The sequence below is a fragment of the Strigops habroptila genome, chromosome 7 (genome assembly GCF_004027225.2).
Source record: "Strigops habroptila isolate Jane chromosome 7, bStrHab1.2.pri, whole genome shotgun sequence".
Lineage (NCBI taxonomy): Eukaryota > Metazoa > Chordata > Aves > Psittaciformes > Psittacidae > Strigops > Strigops habroptila.
In genome coordinates, this window is record NC_044283.2 from 29,600,554 (window position 1) to 29,618,782 (window position 18,229).

Genomic DNA, 18,229 nt, shown 5'->3' on the forward strand with positions numbered 1-18,229 from the left:
AAGTCTTACCTTAAGACTACGAAGTCCCTGGCTGGTTGAGGTGCCATGCTGTTCTCGACATACTGGTATATATCTGTCTGGCTATCCAAAGGTTCGATTACTTTTGAATCTATAAGATCTTCATCCCAAAGATGCTGCTCTTTAAGTAAACGATTTAAAATGTCCTCTGGTGTAGCTGGGATTTCAATGACAGTTTTCCATAGCCGGAGTGGGGGACCTTCACATACCTGGGGAAAAATCAGCAGAGTCCTCGGTTTTACTCTTCCTTAGACTTTCTTTTCTTTTAGTGTTGGCTAAATACAGCAAATTAAATGCACACACATGTATGGATATATCGTATTAAGTTTGTCATAAACTCAGAATAAGGTTGTTTTAGTAACAGCCAAAGGCATCTGCATGCTGACTTCCAAATTGTTTTAAGTTACAGCTATCTTCTCCAGTATAGGCCACTATTAAATCATGATGCTATAGAATAATACTACCCTACTTTCCCTAGTTTATTTTTTTTTTAAATCTCACTGAAATGCTTCTCCCTGTGCTAGCTCTGAGCCATGAGGGATAAGAGGCAAGAAGCTTCTTTCCTACAGCCTGCATACTGACAGTGCTCAGAGACTTCACTCAGCCTGTCAAGGCTTTGCAGCATGTGTGAGTGCAGGCATGTAAATGCAATACAGTGAACATTCCTGGGCTGGATAAACAGAAGAACACAAATCAGCACGTTAGTTGACTACTGCTAAAAGACATGTTGCTTTTAGATGGCATGCAACTATGTCAAAATATTAAGGTGTTTTTTTTTCTTAAGTATACCTGCAAAGTAAAGGTGTACACTGAACCTTCTGTATTATCCTACATCAAAAGCTTGCTTATATTAGAGAAGATGAGCTAAAAACAAGAGCTGTGGCATGAGTGACAGGGTGCATACCTTCTTGTAGGCTAGGTCTGCTTGCTCTGAAGTGGAGCAGCTGACCCAGCCCTTAAACTTCTCCTTCATCTCTTTGAGCAAGTCATCCATGCAGTCCTGGAGGTAGCAGTGGTAGTCGGTGGGCTCAGTGGTGCTGCTGCCACCCTGGAGCTCTTCCAGGCTGAGGGGACGCAGGTCCTGCTCCGTGTATGAGTTCCGGCCTCTGCTCATTTCTTCAGGTATCTGAGGGGCGATAAGGGTGAAATCACCCTCTTGCAGCAATCTCCCCAAATCACAGAGTTAGTCTAGCAGCTTGATAGCCACACAAAGATGGGTGCACTAGTTTTGTAAGTGGTGGAACACATATGTGCCCAGTCAAGCACTCAATGTGAAAAAATGCCAAAATTAAGTATGTGACTTTAACTCAAATTAGTCTCTCATTTATAGGGTATCTTATTTTTTTCTGTGGAGTGTCCCTCTTTGCTACACAACTCAGATCCATTCCCACAGCACAGTTTATCCTGAAGACTGAAGGAAGGAGGCATCAGTTGTCAGCCACAAGAAAAGAGACAGGCATGTCTTCAGTTGAGGGCTCTGAAAATATTCGATGACAGTGAAGAAAACCAGGACTCTTGACTTGTCTAGTTCTCTATCCCAGGCCCTAGAGAGAGCATGCTTTAGTTCCTACAGACCCTTCAACCTACATTTTGACAGTGTCACGTTCCAGGACACTTTTGTGGCCTAGCCTTGCTAACTCTTGGGAATTTAAGTATAAAACAAGCACTGACATTCCTGGAAATAGCTTCTTGCTTTGTAATTAGAACTGAAGTTCACAGACCCTCATGGCTGCACAATAAAAGCTTGGAAACGTATTTCAAATGCAGCTTGGATGTAACAAAAAAGTCCCAAACCCCACAACTGCTTCCTGACTTTTGACTGCCAGTGCCAACAAAAGAACTCTGTTCTCTTCTGGCACCACTTCCAATTCATGTATGCACCAAGATCAGGATGCAAATTTCTTTTAAAGCTATTTATCCTGTATTAAACTTTATTTTAATAAAGATATATTCCTAGCTTTCCATTACACAGCAGATCTAAGCCATGTTGGCCAATATTCCGCCCATCAGTTTTGCAAATAGGTGTTTTACCTGAAAGAGCTTCTTGCATTCAGCGATCATATGAGCTAGCCCTTGGGTTGCAGCCAGATTTTCATTTAGGTCTTTCTGATCGGGTTTTCCCAGGCTTGGTTTTCTTTGCATTACCCTTCGCAAGGGAAAAGAGCACACATGCAAAATACAGTTACTTAATGCAGAGCAAGAGACACACTTGGTAAAAAAATAGTAGGATTCCCAAATCTGTTGGTGATTTAGAGCAGTGTTGCCCGTGACCAAATCTTGGTGTGGTGTTACCGACTTCTCCCACTACACTCTCAACTTTTTCTTTGGAATCCCTCCCGTTTCTTCCTTCGTATGAACTTGCTTATACTTTAACAAATCTCTACCAAAAGGTAGGATCTCCTAACTGTTCTACACTCAGTGCCCTCTGAGGTGTCAGAGGTGATCACAACTGGTACGGTCGATGCCACCTGTTACACATCACTGCCAGCTGTGGTATAGGACCAGCAGTGGTACAGGACCAGCAGCAACAAGCCCTGCTCCCCAGAAACATACCTTGGGGAAGAATTCTCTCTTTTGAGAGTGTTTAAGTGGAAGAGGGAAGGTGCTAAGCAGACAGCCAGGTTTGTCGGTGTCATCTGGTTTTCCTTCACTGCAGCTGTGACATCACTCAGGAAATAGAGAAGAATCTGGAGGACCTCTCTGTTCTCATCGGGTAAAAGCATAATGGCAGCCTTGATAGCCTGGAGACGCTGATCCTTTGGCACATCTGCATAATATTAGTAATTCTCTCATCAGCCCATTGATTTTCCACACACACAGCATGAATACATCCCAAAGCAAACTCCAGTTTCAAATATTTGACTCAAGTTTGAAGTGATTTCCTTCAGGATGCATACCATTCGTAGGAAACATGAAGGCATTTTTTTTTTAACCCACTACTTTAACTAACCTCAGCTATTTCCTGACTCACAAGAAATGCAAGCAAGAAGTTGTGCCTAGGCCAGAGTTAATTTTAGATTTAATTTCAATAGTTACATGCTCCCGCAGATGCACTAAAATGACAGAAGCCTGGAGTCAGGCAGTGAACAAGCAAACACAGTCCAACCAATTTAGAGGTTCTTCGGCTTTCAAAGAAATTCAAAACATGAAAGCATTTTAGAATAGGTGAATTAATTAAATGAATTGGCTAGCAAACCTTTTCAACAATGATGTCATAAAATATCCAGAGAGTGCTTTACCAAACACAGGGTATGATCTGCTTTAGTGAGCAGATCATTCAAAGTCATGCGGTGGAAAAAGAAAGTCAACGCTGTGAAGCCCCATACCATTAAACAGCTCCTTGGTTACTAACAACAAACAGCCATTGGAAAAATTTGATGCGTGACTTTATATAAGGTCCTCTCCGCCAAACTTGAAGGGAACAGAAAAATGAAATAAACCAGACCAGATCTGCTTCTTATAAAGGGATTTCCAAAAAGCCATCTCTGAAGACAACATCAGAGTCTTAATCCTGGAGCATTTATATCATCATTAGCACCACACCAACCTCACTGCATATCTTATAATACATGTGGTGCTAATCAGGTATTTAACTGGTATTTGCTTTGGGCTTCAGCAACTTTGTAAGGCTAGCAGGTGAGTTCAGAAAGCAATTTTAAGCAAAAACCCACTGTTTTCCACACTCTCCCCTCAATCAGCTCAAAGCAGATTTAAGCCACGTGCAGACAATTCCAGTGCGCAGCCTGGTACATAACACTAAAGCGAAGGGAAATTTTGTCCTTTGCGGGGAAGCAAAATTTACAGCTGCTTTAAGGCTCTTTGCTTTACACAAAGATAATACTTCCCGACCACCTCTGGGGATTCCTCAGACCTACCACCTGCGAAAGGAAAGTAACAGATACTTCTGCAATGATCTGTCAAACTTTTTCTGGCACTAAACCCACTAAGAGTTGCTGTTTAACGTGCACAGAAGTGGAGAGTCTGATTAATTTTCTCCATAAACCTTCTTGGGAACCCAAACACACACAAAAAATGTGTGCACTGAAATAACAGCATCTATATTTTCATATTAAACCGTCGCCTCCACCTACAGAGCTCTGAAGGAAATTCCTGTAACTTTTTTGTAATCATCATCATCAGGAAGGCACAAAATACAGCAAGGAGGTGTTTTTGCAGTAAGCTCTTTGTAGCTGTCCTCCCATGGGAAGAATACATGGGGAGAGAGCTGGGATGATGTTAGGGAGAGAAACCACAGGATCAGCAAGGTGCATCAGTCAGTTTGGACCCCCATGAATAATTCAAAAAGGTTTGGTGTTCTGGTCACCAACCATTAATTCACCTTTGGCCAATTTATTAAGTGAGAGTACTCTGAATGAAAGAAGAATGTTGAAGAAACAATGTCTTGTTTAGAAAGATCCAGCAAAAAATTAGAACTCTATTCATCTAGCTCACAAAAGAGAATATTTCCCTTGCTGGAACTGAACCTGCCATCTCAGAAGGATTAATTATTTCTTCTCACGTGCATTGATAAACTCAATTTTTTATGTTCAAAGCACTTTCTGTTTATGGTACCTATCAGTAAAGTAGCTAGAAGTCAGTAACAGAAAAGCTTTCAACAGAAAGGTTGTTTTCAAAAGTTATGGTGAAGGACAGAAGAATATGGATTATGTGAAAATAGAATTTTTTTGGTAGCCTTGCCAATCCCTTTGAAAGCCCCTGACTCTGTCCATGTAGTGTTTGCACAGTTCCTCTACCTAGCCACACTAGATGTGGCTTATTTTCAAACCATAGTATCAAGCATGCTCAAAGAAGAGAGGAAACTTTATAGCAAGTGATGGAGGACTTATATTTGTTCCTGAACTACAGAGAAAGGTGAAATCAGAAGAACTTCTACTATAAATTGTAATACAACAGGAACATCAAAAATCAACTCCTTATGAGGGAGCCTGAACTATAATGGCTGCTGGAGAAAGGCAAAGACCAACATATGCAACATGTGTAGTGGCCAGAGGAGCAGTATTAGAAAGTTCCACCCTTGCTACACAAATGACCATTTGCCACCTGCCATAGAAATCCCACTACTTACATTGGTATATCTGTAAGAAGGTCTCAGACAGTTTGTTGGTCATAAGAGGCTCAGGGAGATCACGGAAGAATTGCTTTAACATGTCTGCTACATCGTAAGCAGACTGGCCTTCGTAGTTGACACAGTCTGCTGAATTCTCGTTCATTTGACGCAAAGCCTGAATTCTTGATTTGACTCCAGATTTCCTAAACAGTCCAACCTAAATATATATGGAAAGGTGAACACATTTACAACGAGTCCAGCAAATCTGAAATGTAAATATGCTCTTTAACTTCTTATGTACAGGTTCTAATTTCATGGAACCTTTCCTTACATTAATTATCTATTTTGTCCTGTTTTGTGCCTACTTTTTTCAGCGTGACCCAGGAACAACAAAAATTAATGGAAGGCTGGGCCCTGGGTGCTGCATGCATGTGGGATGAGAGAAAACCCACCTGATCCAGGCAGTGGTTGCGGAGGTACCTCATGGCTTGCTGAATGCTCTGTGGAAGAGGCTGTCCTGTGCGCTGGACATTGACTTGCAGTGGTACTCCAAACACATTTCGGTCTTTATAATCCGGCACCTTTATCCTTTTCATAAATTTTGGTACTGCCCTAGTTAAGCAAAAGGAATGACAAAATTAATTAAACCTCTGTTGACCATTTATTGCTTGTATTTCCAGTAATTCAGAAAGTCAGTGAAAATAAGTGAAACACTTTAGTAGTATGAAACATACTGACAGTATAAATTAGCTAATCCACTCAGAGCTGGGAAAGGGGAGAGGACAGAAAACAAGAGTTTCTCCAAGAGAAAGGCTTGACACTCAGGGCAGTATGCTGCCTGTAAGTATTAATGTGGTGCTACTCCATCAATATTAGTAGGACAAAAGCTACAGGGTAAAACTGCAGGGGCCAGATTAAATTGCCAAAGAGTCAAAATAAATCCTGCGGTCAGTGACCCCTTATAACACTGCTTCTTTAGGTTTTGGGAAAGATGGTCATTTGAACAATGAGCTTTTGTATGTCAACTACTTGCTCTGCAAAGTCCTCAGACTGGGTCCACCACCCACCAGTGTGTATAACAGCAGGAAACTGATGTAATACATTTGAGTTCGTCAGCTAAAAACTTCAGCTCTATAAACAACCCCTTTGAGGGACCCCCCTCCTTGTCAGCCAGTGACTGGTGTTACCCCTACCTCCCACTCTGGTTACAATGAGAGGCCTTTCCATCTGCTTATGACTCCAAGGAAAAAGTTACTAAATACAAAAGAATTATTTACCCTCAGGTCCCCAAGAGAATTGGTTTCATAAAGCGGAAAAAAAAGCCACTAAAATGTGAAAATATTGAGATCATTTTCCTAAACAGGGAGAAAAGCTAATGTCCAGTGCAACAACTAATAGGACACAGCGGCACCGGAGAACAGGGAGACCTATTTAACATTTCAGTATACAGTACAGCTACACAAACAGCGCATTAGATTTACAGCTGACTAATCTGCTACATAGTAAACCAGAACCAATTTGTATCGCCGTACAGTTAAGTTTAGGGCATTATTGATATATGTATGAATAATACTTGCTTTGTCAAAAAACATGCCAATGGAATGTGAAAAAACACATTGCAATCTCCACTGAGAATCTGAAGCATGCAGGGATAACTGGTCAATACTTATTTCTGTCTTTGAGAACAAACAACTTCTGTATTTAGAAAGGCTGACATAATAACAGCTTTTGAACAGGAGGTACTTTGATGCTGAAGCTAAATACTCTCTATGACTCCTGGGGAAGGGAGGAGGCTGGCCTGCGGTAGGGAGAAGAAAAATTTTATTGCGTCTTTTGCATCCTGAAGGTTACACAGGCTGTACTGCAGATACAATCACAGAAGAGCTTTCTATTCCATTCTTCCAACAAGGAACATTTATCTGGGTTACAAACACCTGGCCACAGCAGAAATTGCTGCCTACAAAAAAACTCATGGTTCTCCCCACTTTTCTTCCCACCCCCTCCATCTTTTTTGCAAGCTAACTGGATTTATAGTGCTTTAAAGAGGGGATATAGATTGTGGCTAATGAAGGACTAGAACGAAAGGAAATTTACATTATTTAATTACATAATTATGTAGAGAATAACTGAAGAAAAGCAAGCCTATTAAGATCTACTGAAGTTTGTGCTATTGTTTGCTAACTGTCTCAATAAGCAACTAGTGGACATCTTCCTGCTCAGGAAGCTGCAATGTACTTCACTGCTTTTGTTCCCTCACATGCGCCCTATAAACACAATTCTCAAGCCTAATAAGATTACACTTATGTAAAGGATTAGTGATTTTAGCCCTGTCTTAGGAAACCACAAATCACTGATAGCACAGGCTGGAGGAAGAAGTGCAAATATGGACAAAGAGGGATGGAGGGATTCACTGTATCTTTCCAAAAGTTGCTCAGGATGAGCACAACTGTCATGCTTGTGTAGTTGGCCTTTCTACACAGGGCACTGTGTCCTTACCAGCTGAAGCCGTGCTTGTTGGAAGGTGTGTACTTCTCCAGGAGAGCAGTCAGCTTCAGGAGAGAGTACTTCTGCAGCAGGTTCATTTGTGCCACCGATTGGCAGTTGATCTGCAGCGATGCTGAGCTGAGGCTGGGCCGGTGGGAGCTCTGGAAGCTGTGCCACCTCAGCCTGTGCCTGTGGGGAAGATGGGACACAGAACAAGGACTGGTCACTGAAATGTCTCCGCAAGATGTGCAGGAATTGCTGCAAATGTAATGCTGAGCTCCCTGCCCTTGTCAGCCGCTGTCTTTGGGAAATCTCACAGGCCTCAGCTGGTAGCCCCTCTGCCTCACCTGGTGCAACGCAGCATGCACAGGTACTCCAGGTGAGAATGTGCACCCTGACCTGACACTCAGCTCAGTGTTAACTACATGCTCTTGCCCTATTAGATATCCTCCAAGGGCTCCAACACCCTTTTTCAGATGCCCTTTCAGTATTAAGGCAGTGGGAATCAAAAAACTCCATTAAGAAAAAACAGCCCAAATTTTTTAAGACACATCAAATGGGAACTAAGCACTTCTGAAAGTCCCATTAGGTTCATGAAAGCAGCTGTGAGACTAAACGACAGCAGAAACCAGGCCCTAAATGATCTGCACCAGTTTTAAAGGAAAACTGGAAACAAAGGTAGAAGGAATTCAACTCCTTGCTCTACTCACAATTCAAAACAGTCATCCATCCCATGGTAAAACACCCAGAAGAAACTGTGAGGGCACTGGAACTCCCCCAGGTCCCCACTGTGCTACAGTGATCAAGAGAAAGTAAACAAACCTCATTTTCCCTGCAGATTTAATGCCCTAGCATGCTATTAAGAGCGAGCTTGCTACTGAAAAGTGCGATTTTTTGAAACAGTCTAAAAGTCAAGGCTTTTACTACACACTGACACAAACCAGACCACACTGACACTGGTTCTCCTATCCAACTTAAAAAGTGAATAATCCTACTTGAGGTCCCTCTCCCTCCCACACACCATTTCAGTTTGAAGAATTATCATCCCCTTAAACTGCCTTAACATTCCTCCTAACGCTGACTCGCTGAGCAGGCTGTTTTTCAATGACGACTCAGGCTGAACATACAAACATACAGCTGTGAAGTGTGGGAATTGCTTGTCTAAAAGTCTTGCACAAATACTTCCCTTGCCTATAACTGTTTTGGGAATCGATGGGAACAGCACGTGTCTGCTTGAATGGCCACAACTTCTACTGCACCTTAACTGAGCATGGTGCAGCCACACTGAGCCACTGGGGCTGAGGAGGATTGCACCAGGGCCACCTCAAGACCCAGTGCCCATGATCTCACCTGCTGGACCTCGTCAGCGATGCACCCACCCCAGAGTCCCTCCTGTCCTGCATCCCTGTGGGCTCTTCCGTTTCGTTCAGTGAGTTCCCCGTACTGTCGAGGTCACTCGGTGTTGCTCGATCATTATCTACATCGAGGTGGATCTGCTTTGGAGAGGAAGGACATGGGGAGATGGAGTCAAGCGCTGAGTCGGAGTCCCCTTCATCCGAGAACTTCTCTGACCACTGGTTTACTATTCTCTGCATCCCTTTGACGTGGTACAGGATGTCATCTAGTTCTGGGAATATGTCTTCATTTTCGAGGTCAGCCAGATCGCTCGTACTGGAATACAGGATTGAGCCTGGCACGTTGTCGTAAATACTTAGGCGGCTAGTCACTGAGCTGGAGGAGTTACGCCTTTTCCCCACGCCCAGCTCTTTAGAGCTGTCACCGCTGTTTTCCCTCCGGAGGCTGAGATGGCCATGTCCATGGTAACTCCCTGTCCTCCAGTTCACAGAGGCGTTGTTTTCTGTCGGGGAGAAGTTGCCATTGGAGAGTGCTTTTGGAAAAGTGCCAGGCTTATGATCTTCGGGGATAAAAAAAACAGTGTCTTCTGCAAAGCTTCCCTGGTTCTTGAAGTTCTGCTCTACCACATCACTGAACGTTGACTGGTTGAAGGGGTCAAAGCCTTCCAGGTACATGCCCACCCTTTTGTTGTATGCACTGAGGCTGCGTGTTCGTGTGACAGGACTGGGTGTGCTGACAGCACTGCTTGTCTCAGACTGACTACTGCTGCTGCTGGTCTGCGTGGAATTGGAGACGCTCCTCTTTCGTACCATGGGGAGGCTGATGTGACTGCCGTTGAGGGCAGAGATCTCCACGCAGTTAAGTTGTTTCAGTTTATCTTCATCCATGCCCTCCTGCAGGATGGGCCCGCTAATAATAAGGCCAAGCTTTGAAGGAGCTTTGCTCTTGCCATGGTGAGAGCTTTTGATTTTCAGGCTCTCCATTCTCTTCAGCAGGCTCTTTGTTTTGGACTTGGCGTTCTTCTCATTGGCTTTCGTGTTGAAGCTGAAGCTATTCAGCTCCCTGGGCGAGGGCAGGCTGCTGAATGAGTCATCATTTGCTATGAAATTGCTTGATGAACAAACGCTCACGACTGAGTTTGTCCTGGTAGTAGATGCCTCGCTCTGCAGGGTTGGTTGGTGGCTGCTGGTGCTACTGATGCTCAGAATAGAAGCCACTTCCTGGCGTTCGCTGAGGTCTGTTAGCACACTCTCATGGCTTACAGCGTTACTCAGGTGAGGAGTTTCTGGGGAGGAGGTATTCAAGTCCGGTTTTGGAGGGAACACATCAAACTCTTCAAGCCTCGACCACCTCTTGCTGTCCCTCTGGAAAGTCCATTTGCCACTTATTGCACAAGGTTCATCTTCATCCGAATCTTCGCTCTGCAAAGAACAACAACCCTGAAAGTACTGCTTGCAAACTGCCCAAACAGCAAAGGCGGTTGCATTTAAATACAATGCCCACTAAACTGCTTTAAGCATGACCTTATTCTCACTGAATGTGAAGCGAGAACAGTCTTTTACTTCAGGGAGAGGAAGATTAGGCCATAAAGCCCATCACAGGAAGATAACGTGGGACAGGCAATGTATTTTAACAGTTTTCAAATACAAAAGATACAGGCTTCATAAAACGAAACAAACAATACAATCTGCTTTAAATTGCTCTTTTCTAAAAATCCTAGTATCTATAGACTTTTAATTAATTGGTCACAGTGGATAGCCCTCAGATCAATGGAAATTCCTGGCATGCATAAAATTTTAAACTGGAGTCAGTCAGGGGTTGGGGTCCCTCTGGACTCTCTCCAAAGTTACACTCTGTTGATAGCGGCTGTGTGTTTATACTCCTCTTTGCAATTATGAGATGTTTCTCATATGTTCTGAATTGTAGTGACTTCATTCCTTACCCATTCGGGAAGTCCGAACCGTCTCAAGCTGTGACTAATGAGGTAGCAAAAGAAGCTCTTGCGCTGAAAGAGTGTGATGCCTCCAGGCTCTTACCTGGTCCACTCTTCCTCCCACAGGCTAGCAGCTAACATTTTAAGAATGTCCTGTGAAGTTTCTACTTCAGTCTCACTTCAGGCAAACTTTAACACTCATAGATAGCAAGCAGCAAGAGCTCACTGACAGTATAGCACGTAAGTGAATTGTAAATAACATCCCCACTGATGAGTTTTGATGTATGAGTAACGCCTGAGGGCACAATTACATCAGTTACGCCTACAATCTTTTCATCTAAAGACTGAAAGGGAATGATCCTGGGACTGACATATTTGGTCTTCCAAATATCTGGAATATTTCACATTGGAAGAATAAAACCAATGAAGATATTTTAATACAACACCATGAAACCACAAAATAACCTTTGGTGTTCAGAGCAGGAAATGCTAATTGCCACCCAGCTCCATGAGTTTCACTTGACTTGTTTAGATTGCTTCAATTTAAAAACAAACACACAAGCATGCCCCAAACTGTAACTATTTGTGTGCCAGGAACACAAACATTTATCCTCTGAAAAACAAGTAAATTATTCATATGTCAAGTATTTTATTTATGCATACATTAGTTCCTGATCCTCTCCTAGTGTTTTGGGTTGGGTTTTTTTTATAGCACATTTCATCACCTCAGGAAAATACGTGAAACACCATATTTATTTTTTATAACCAAATACACATGAGACACAGAGCAAGTGTCATCTTCTTTGTTTCCCAACCTCTACAAATTACTTCTCTCCATGACTCAGATGAAAACCTAAGAGGTCTGTCTTGCTTATTGAAAGTTTTCAGGAGGAAAAAAGTCTCCTGAAACTGCCACTGGATAATAATGGAAAAAAAGAAGCAGTAAAGTGAACTTAATTTGCAAAGAGGTCAATGCAAACATAAGGAAACATATGTTTCTGTCAGCACAATTTTTTTCCCTCGTGTTAAAAAGCTTCAGAGGCTAAGTATGGATTTTAATGAAGTCAACAACAAAAGGGAATAGGATCCAAGTCCATCTGCCAGAACATGGGTGGTGAATGAAAATCAGGAAGGACTGAAACAAAAGGTAGCATCCAGACTCCGGAAGATCTGGGGTTTGGACCAGAAGTCAGGTCTGGTCTGGCCTCTAACAGCAATACTGCTCATTCCAGTGTTAACAAGGTTCAGGAACAAGGAGGTGAAATCTTCTGGCAGTCATAAACAGTAATCCAGCTGCCTACCCCCACTTTTAGAGTTCCTACATATGCTGCCTCAGTGTGTTATCTTCTGGAGCTCGGATGCTGTTTCCAACATACCACAAACAGATAGGGAAAGAGGGGATTAATTCCTGGTAAACAACCTCAGAGTATTTGTATGCATTCTTGTTAAAGGTAGGGCAGTATTGTATTGCCTTAGCTCAGTCATCTTTATCTGCAGTTGTCATATCCCAAGGGACAGTATAAACTACTGATCCCTCCTAGGACACACACATAGTTTTAAGACAGCTATTGAGTGGTACCTTACTAACAGACCCCACCAATTCAGCTTTCTGTTGGCACTGCCTTACTGAAGTTTCAGTTGGTGCTCTCTTATTTCTCACCCAGCTCCACAGGGATCCTGAAGATTCAGGAAACACTTTTAATTCCTGCTGAGCTCCCTGGAAATATTTCTAAAAAGGTATCTGATGTATTCTATAAATATATTACTTGAATTTCAAGCTATGTAACTAAAAAACAAGTAAACAATTTGCCCTATTCTACAAAGGATTAGCTCTCTCCTTTGCAAGCCAAGCACAGTCTAACTGATCTTGTCTGTATCATAATAAAGTAATACAATCCTAATGTGATGGCAAAGAACGAGAAAACTGTGAAGATGATGCCAAAGACTATGTTCTAATATTCAGGTCAGCTCATTGTGGCTGGTCAGAATCTCCTCCATCAAGCCTACTCTGCAACCCTGCCCAAATGCAGGCTATACACTACAACAAGGGCAGGCAGAGAAGCCCAGTGCCTTTCACACCGGGAGCAGCATCCCAGGGGAAGAGTTTGCTAGACGAATAACCTTTACCCACAGCCAAGTCCTGCAGTTTTCACTCAGTGAGAACACAAAATGAAATGTAAGCAGCATTATGACTGTGTTCTTTGCCAGCTTCTACTCAGGTGTTATCCTAGACTGCAGCTAAGCAATCTGCTAGATGGTGGGGTTTTTTCAGTTTCATTAATGTACAGTGCTGTAACAGAAGATGTTAAAGGAACTTACCCTTTTCCTGTGGGGACTAATCTCTAGCTTCATCACTGCACATTTGTTTAAAGTATTTAAGCGCCTGCAAAGCAAAGGAAACCATATTAAGAGAACACTCCAGTGTTTTGACACAGGCTATTCCAGTTCACAAGCTTTTGTGAAGGCTGTCCGCAAACTGCTTTGCATACTAATGGCCACAAGCAGAGTTTCAATTAGAGCCCTAATTATACTTAACCATTAACCCATTACATTTGGCTGTATTCTAACTTCAGAGGGAGGAATGGATGACTATTTGTCACAATTACCTGAATCGAAGTAAAGAGAAGTGAATGGAAACTTAGACTAAGTTGAGAAGTGCATTATATTCGATGAAATGTAATAATTACCTCTGTTTAAACAGCAGACATTTGAACCCTGAAACAATCAGTCTCAACAGACTGAAAATAAAAGAAAAGGCTTCATATTTGACACTGTACATATGCCTGTGTGAAAAAAGCATCCTGCTTTAAAATTGTACTTTATAAGCTAAGACCTCTCAGAGGAAAATGTATTTTCCACTTATTAGGTATCTACTTTGTTTGTGAACAATGATTATTTTCAATACAGTCCTGGGACAAGACAACTCACCAGTTTTAAAAAAAAGAAGTACAACAAAACACAGACCTGATTTTTCCTTCCTAAACTGTTTCTTTTATATATAAAAATGTTGTTCTGAAGGACTAAAATTTAAACAAAAATAAATTGCTACAGCAACAATAGTTAAACAGCCTCCTTGTGAAACGTGACAGCAGTCTGGATACATATCTTGAAGTACTGTATGAATGTATGTAAGCATCCACCTCTTCCCTGATGAGCTAATGATCTGGTAGGTATCCCCAAAATAAAAAGAACTATTTTTCTTCTCCCCTCTTCCTCGAAGGTCAGTGTGCAGGGCTGAGCAGAAACAGCTTAAAGCAGAGCAAAACTTGGTACTGTTAAACACACAGCTCCATGGCAGCTTAGTCACAGCTGAGTGCAGGCTGCTGTGGTCTCCTGCCCTTCTCCCAGCCCTCGCCTCCCCAGAAACTGCTCCAGGGTCATGGCTCAGCTAAAACCTGAACTACTAAAGTGTGGTTAGAGAAATGCTGGTGCTACAACAAGGCAACGGGCAGGAATGGGCTGGGTGTGATACAGAAAGCAGGAAAACTTAAGCAGCAGCTTCATGGAAGCAATGGTTTGGCCCCTTGTGCTAATACTTCCACTCATGTGGCTATACTGAAGGTTGGATGAGGAGACTAATTGAGCTGAAAACTAATCTTTCAATACTTTGTTGGGTTGAATTTCTCCCAGGTCGGTTGCCCAAGCTGCGTGAAGGGGAGGGGGAGGCAGAGGAGCAGAGCAGCCCCTTTCCTACAGCCTAGGAATCCAACAGGATTCAAATTCAACAGGAGCAAAACTGGGCTTTAGAAAGCTTAACTCATTCAGAAGGGAGTTGTATAATTTTCACAAAATTTATCTGAACAAAGTGTAAAGAAGAGCCTGTATCAGCAGCTTTGAAAAACTAAAAAAAAGCCCCACAAACAAAAAAAAAATTAAAATTGCTGACTTGTCCTGTTGTTTCAGATGAATCTTTTCAGATTCAAGAAACTTGTAACTTGCATCTAGAAAATGTGTGCACAGGAAGAATTACTAGTTCCTTCTCTTTCCCCTCGCCTTTTATGCGCAGGATTGGTTGCAGATGGTATTTACACAGGGCTTGATCCTGAGGCCATCAAAGAAAGTGGAAAAGCTCCTACTGGTGCTTTTGCTGCAGTTGTGAAGTAAAAAAAAAAAAAAAGAAAAAAAGAAGACAGTTTGATGTATAATTAGACCCAGCCACAACACAGCAGAAAAGAAGAGAAACAGGAAGAATTGCCATGGGTCAAATAGTAGGGCAGTGGCAGGTTAGGAAAGTTATCCAGATCTATTTTCATCTTTGCTCTGACTTTAAAAGGCAGAAGCTCAGTCTTGCTGGCTGCAGTTGGTGGGTACATGCACAAGTCCAGTCAATTTGAGAGGAACTGTATTTATGGCATGGATGAAGGGTGAATGTCCCATCTACATGCTACACAACAAAACTAAGATTCAAGGCCACACAGCAGCAGAAAGCTGTCTCCCTCTCTGCTATAAAAACATTCTCCTTCAAACTCCTGAGCCTCAAGACCAGGGAATATTAAACTGGTTTCAGATCTATATTGTGTAATAATTTACAAATTTCACAGTGTTACAACCTTTGACTTATGCAGAGAGAAGTTACCACCGAATCGCTGTATCAGGCTTTATGTAGCTCCAGCCAGTCTGACCGCTAATAAAGACGATCTCTGATTTCACAAAGATTACATCCCCAGACTCTCCTCCTACTCAAATTAAACCCCTGAAATAGGTAGAAAGGGGTAGAGCAAAGACCTCTGTTTCCACAGAGGGTGTTTAAGAAAAAAAACCCCTCCCAATGCACACCTCACAAAAATGAGCACGAAGGAAAGATAAGGTAACTCCCAATGAGTGAGGTTAAATACAATAGCAGTGAGGCAAATAAAGGTTCTGTTACACATTTGACATAATTTTATCACAAAACCAGTTTCCCTTTTAAAACCTAAATGCTCTGCAGTGACTGCCTCAGGTCTGCAATTTTCATTATATACATCACACATCCTGCTTTAACTTCTGCTCAAGCTCAGCAGCGCCCAGTTCCTTGAGCTATAGGCGACTGAAAACTACAATATGCAAAACTGCCTTCCAAACACATTATTGAGTCTGCAAAGCTAAGCTTACAAAGTTTAGGCTTTGCCAGGATGAAAGTTAGCTATACAACTGTCATTAACCTTCACATATGCTTTGCAATACTTTTTAAACAGAAGCACACATGCATTTTCTACAGATCTTCTCACAACATCAATGCTTGTTAATGAATTGCAATTTTCTGGCTCCATGTTGTAATTCCATTCCCAGGTATAAATTCAATTTATCATTTCCCTACTGACAGTCAGCAGGTCTGCCTCATTCTTTAGCTCCATCTTATTCTGCCCAAACCTGTCTCAGCGACCCCTTCGCAAGGAGAAGATGGGAGATGGAGGGATGGGGCAGGATTGCTACAGACAGCAGTTAGAGGTGCTTTCACTGTCTGGCTATCTCAATTTCTACAATGCCTCCTACTCTGGCCACTTTCTGGATGACTGTCTGGATGACAAGATAATATTCTTTCCCATCATTTAGATAAATGCTTTTGAGTCAGCCATCTCTACATACGTCTTCACACCCAGATGGTATCTTACTCCTGTGGAGCATTCTATCTCCAAAACGTCACTTTTCCTTGCCTTACTCCTACTCAGGCTCTTACCGTCCTTTAACTTTGCTCTGCTAAAACCTTCTTCCTGAGGGTGACCAATGCAACAGGACCTGCCTCTCAGACCCAGACCCTGAGTTGAGACTGGCCTGTATCAGCCGAAGTAGCAACTACATTGGATGATGGAACCTGCTGCCAGCAAAATATGAGGCACTGGAGCTTCTCTCAGAAATGAGCAAGTGATGCATTCTTCCTAGTCTTCTCCTCGTAAATGGCCAAAGTAGTTTAACCTGAACTTCTTTTGAGAAAGGCAGCCTAAACAAGATATTTGCTGTCAAAAATGCATTTTGAACAGCTAATTTCAGCTACTTTATAAATTAAAATATGGGCTATAATGTGAAGTCTTTGTTAATCTAAATACTAGTCACTCCAATGTTGGCTATAACCCCAGGTAATTCATTCTGCTGTCATTAACAGGAGAAAATTCTCACCCCATGCACTCAAGAAAAGTGGTAGCAATGCAGAACATTAGATTTACACATTTCAAATGACAGTTTTCAATATTTCCTGATGGATTTAAATTAATTCCTTCTTACAAGGCAAATTACAACTCTGCTATACCTGCAACTAATTGATGATGCATGAGCTTTCTTGTCTCACTGAAGTACACAGCCACTACGCTGGCTCCTGGGATTCATGTGCACATTCCAACCTGCAAAGGAGGCCAGCTCTCTCCAAACCAAATGGTACGAGCAGTGAATGCTGCTCACGTGAATCCATTACAACCAGGTTCTTGGATGAGAAGTCCTGATGGTAAAAGTTTTAAGAAACCTCTTGCATATATATAGTGTGGCAGTTTTCTAGCTATGCGTAAGCAGATTAAATAGGATTTCCATCATGGCTTTCTATGTATTTTGCACTTAGCAACAACCTTTAGCATAAGCATGTTTCAGTACTTAGCTTCATCAGCGCATGATACAGCCGGTTATCCTCTAGAGATAAATTCCCACTCGTTAATCTACATAAGGTCTTATGAAACCAAGGCCAGCAGTGCTTTGCACAGTCACTACATGAAGTATCCCAGCAAGTCATTGCTCTTACATTTTTAACTCAACATTTCATGATAAGATCACTAAATGACATTTCTTAACCATCTATCTTCTACTGTTACCAAGTGCCATATACTTTCTCTGTAATTCAAGTCTCAATCCACTTGTCACTTAAAATTTTTCCAGAAAAACCTTAATGGTGTGGATATTGATACCTTTTCCATTTAGAAAGGAATCTGGCAAAACATTTATACTAATATACTGGTTTTAAAGTTACATTTGTTTTCCTGCTTACAAGATTATTAAATGATAATTTACAATACTGTTCAGATATAAACTATCATTTAAAATACTTCCAACTTAAATCACTGTCAATGTGATTTCTATAGTCTTTTTAAAAACAATTTTTTTCACATGCAGTAATTAGAACAACAAGGTAGTTAGAACTGCTGGCAGAACACTGGTTGTTATACAGGAAAGCAGATTCTCAGCAGAGATGACTGACTTACTATTTTGTTACCATCCACTGCATGCAGTGTTCATTTAGCTCTGTGCTGAAAATGCAAGTAACTCCAAAACTATTTGGATTTTCAGTCAAGGAACAGTGATAGACTCATGGTTGTGAAACAGCTCTAAGTCTTTTCCTGAGCAAACCCCTTTACTGTTTACACACTGACCATGGCATGAGTCAAAATAAACCCAGGCTTCAGGCAGAAATG

General features: G+C 41.9%; 1 protein-coding gene across 4 annotated transcripts in view; it reads right to left on the reverse strand.

Annotated features, from left to right (window-relative positions):
* The window catches only part of DLC1 (DLC1 Rho GTPase activating protein), a 213,471-nt gene that overhangs the window by 2,823 nt on the left and 192,419 nt on the right, over window positions 1–18,229 (reverse strand). For all 4 annotated transcript variants that reach the window (XM_030491470.1, XM_030491471.1, XM_030491472.1 and 1 more), the window contains 9 exons: window positions 13,179–13,242; window positions 8,921–10,347; window positions 7,583–7,759; window positions 5,539–5,698; window positions 5,105–5,303; window positions 2,572–2,785; window positions 2,050–2,164; window positions 923–1,144; window positions 10–227 (listed from right to left, as the gene is read on the reverse strand). In XM_030491470.1, the coding sequence (XP_030347330.1) occupies window positions 10–227; window positions 923–1,144; window positions 2,050–2,164; window positions 2,572–2,785; window positions 5,105–5,303; window positions 5,539–5,698; window positions 7,583–7,759; window positions 8,921–10,347; window positions 13,179–13,242 (2,796 nt within the window). The remainder of the gene's footprint in view (window positions 1–9; window positions 228–922; window positions 1,145–2,049; window positions 2,165–2,571; window positions 2,786–5,104; window positions 5,304–5,538; window positions 5,699–7,582; window positions 7,760–8,920; window positions 10,348–13,178; window positions 13,243–18,229) is intronic.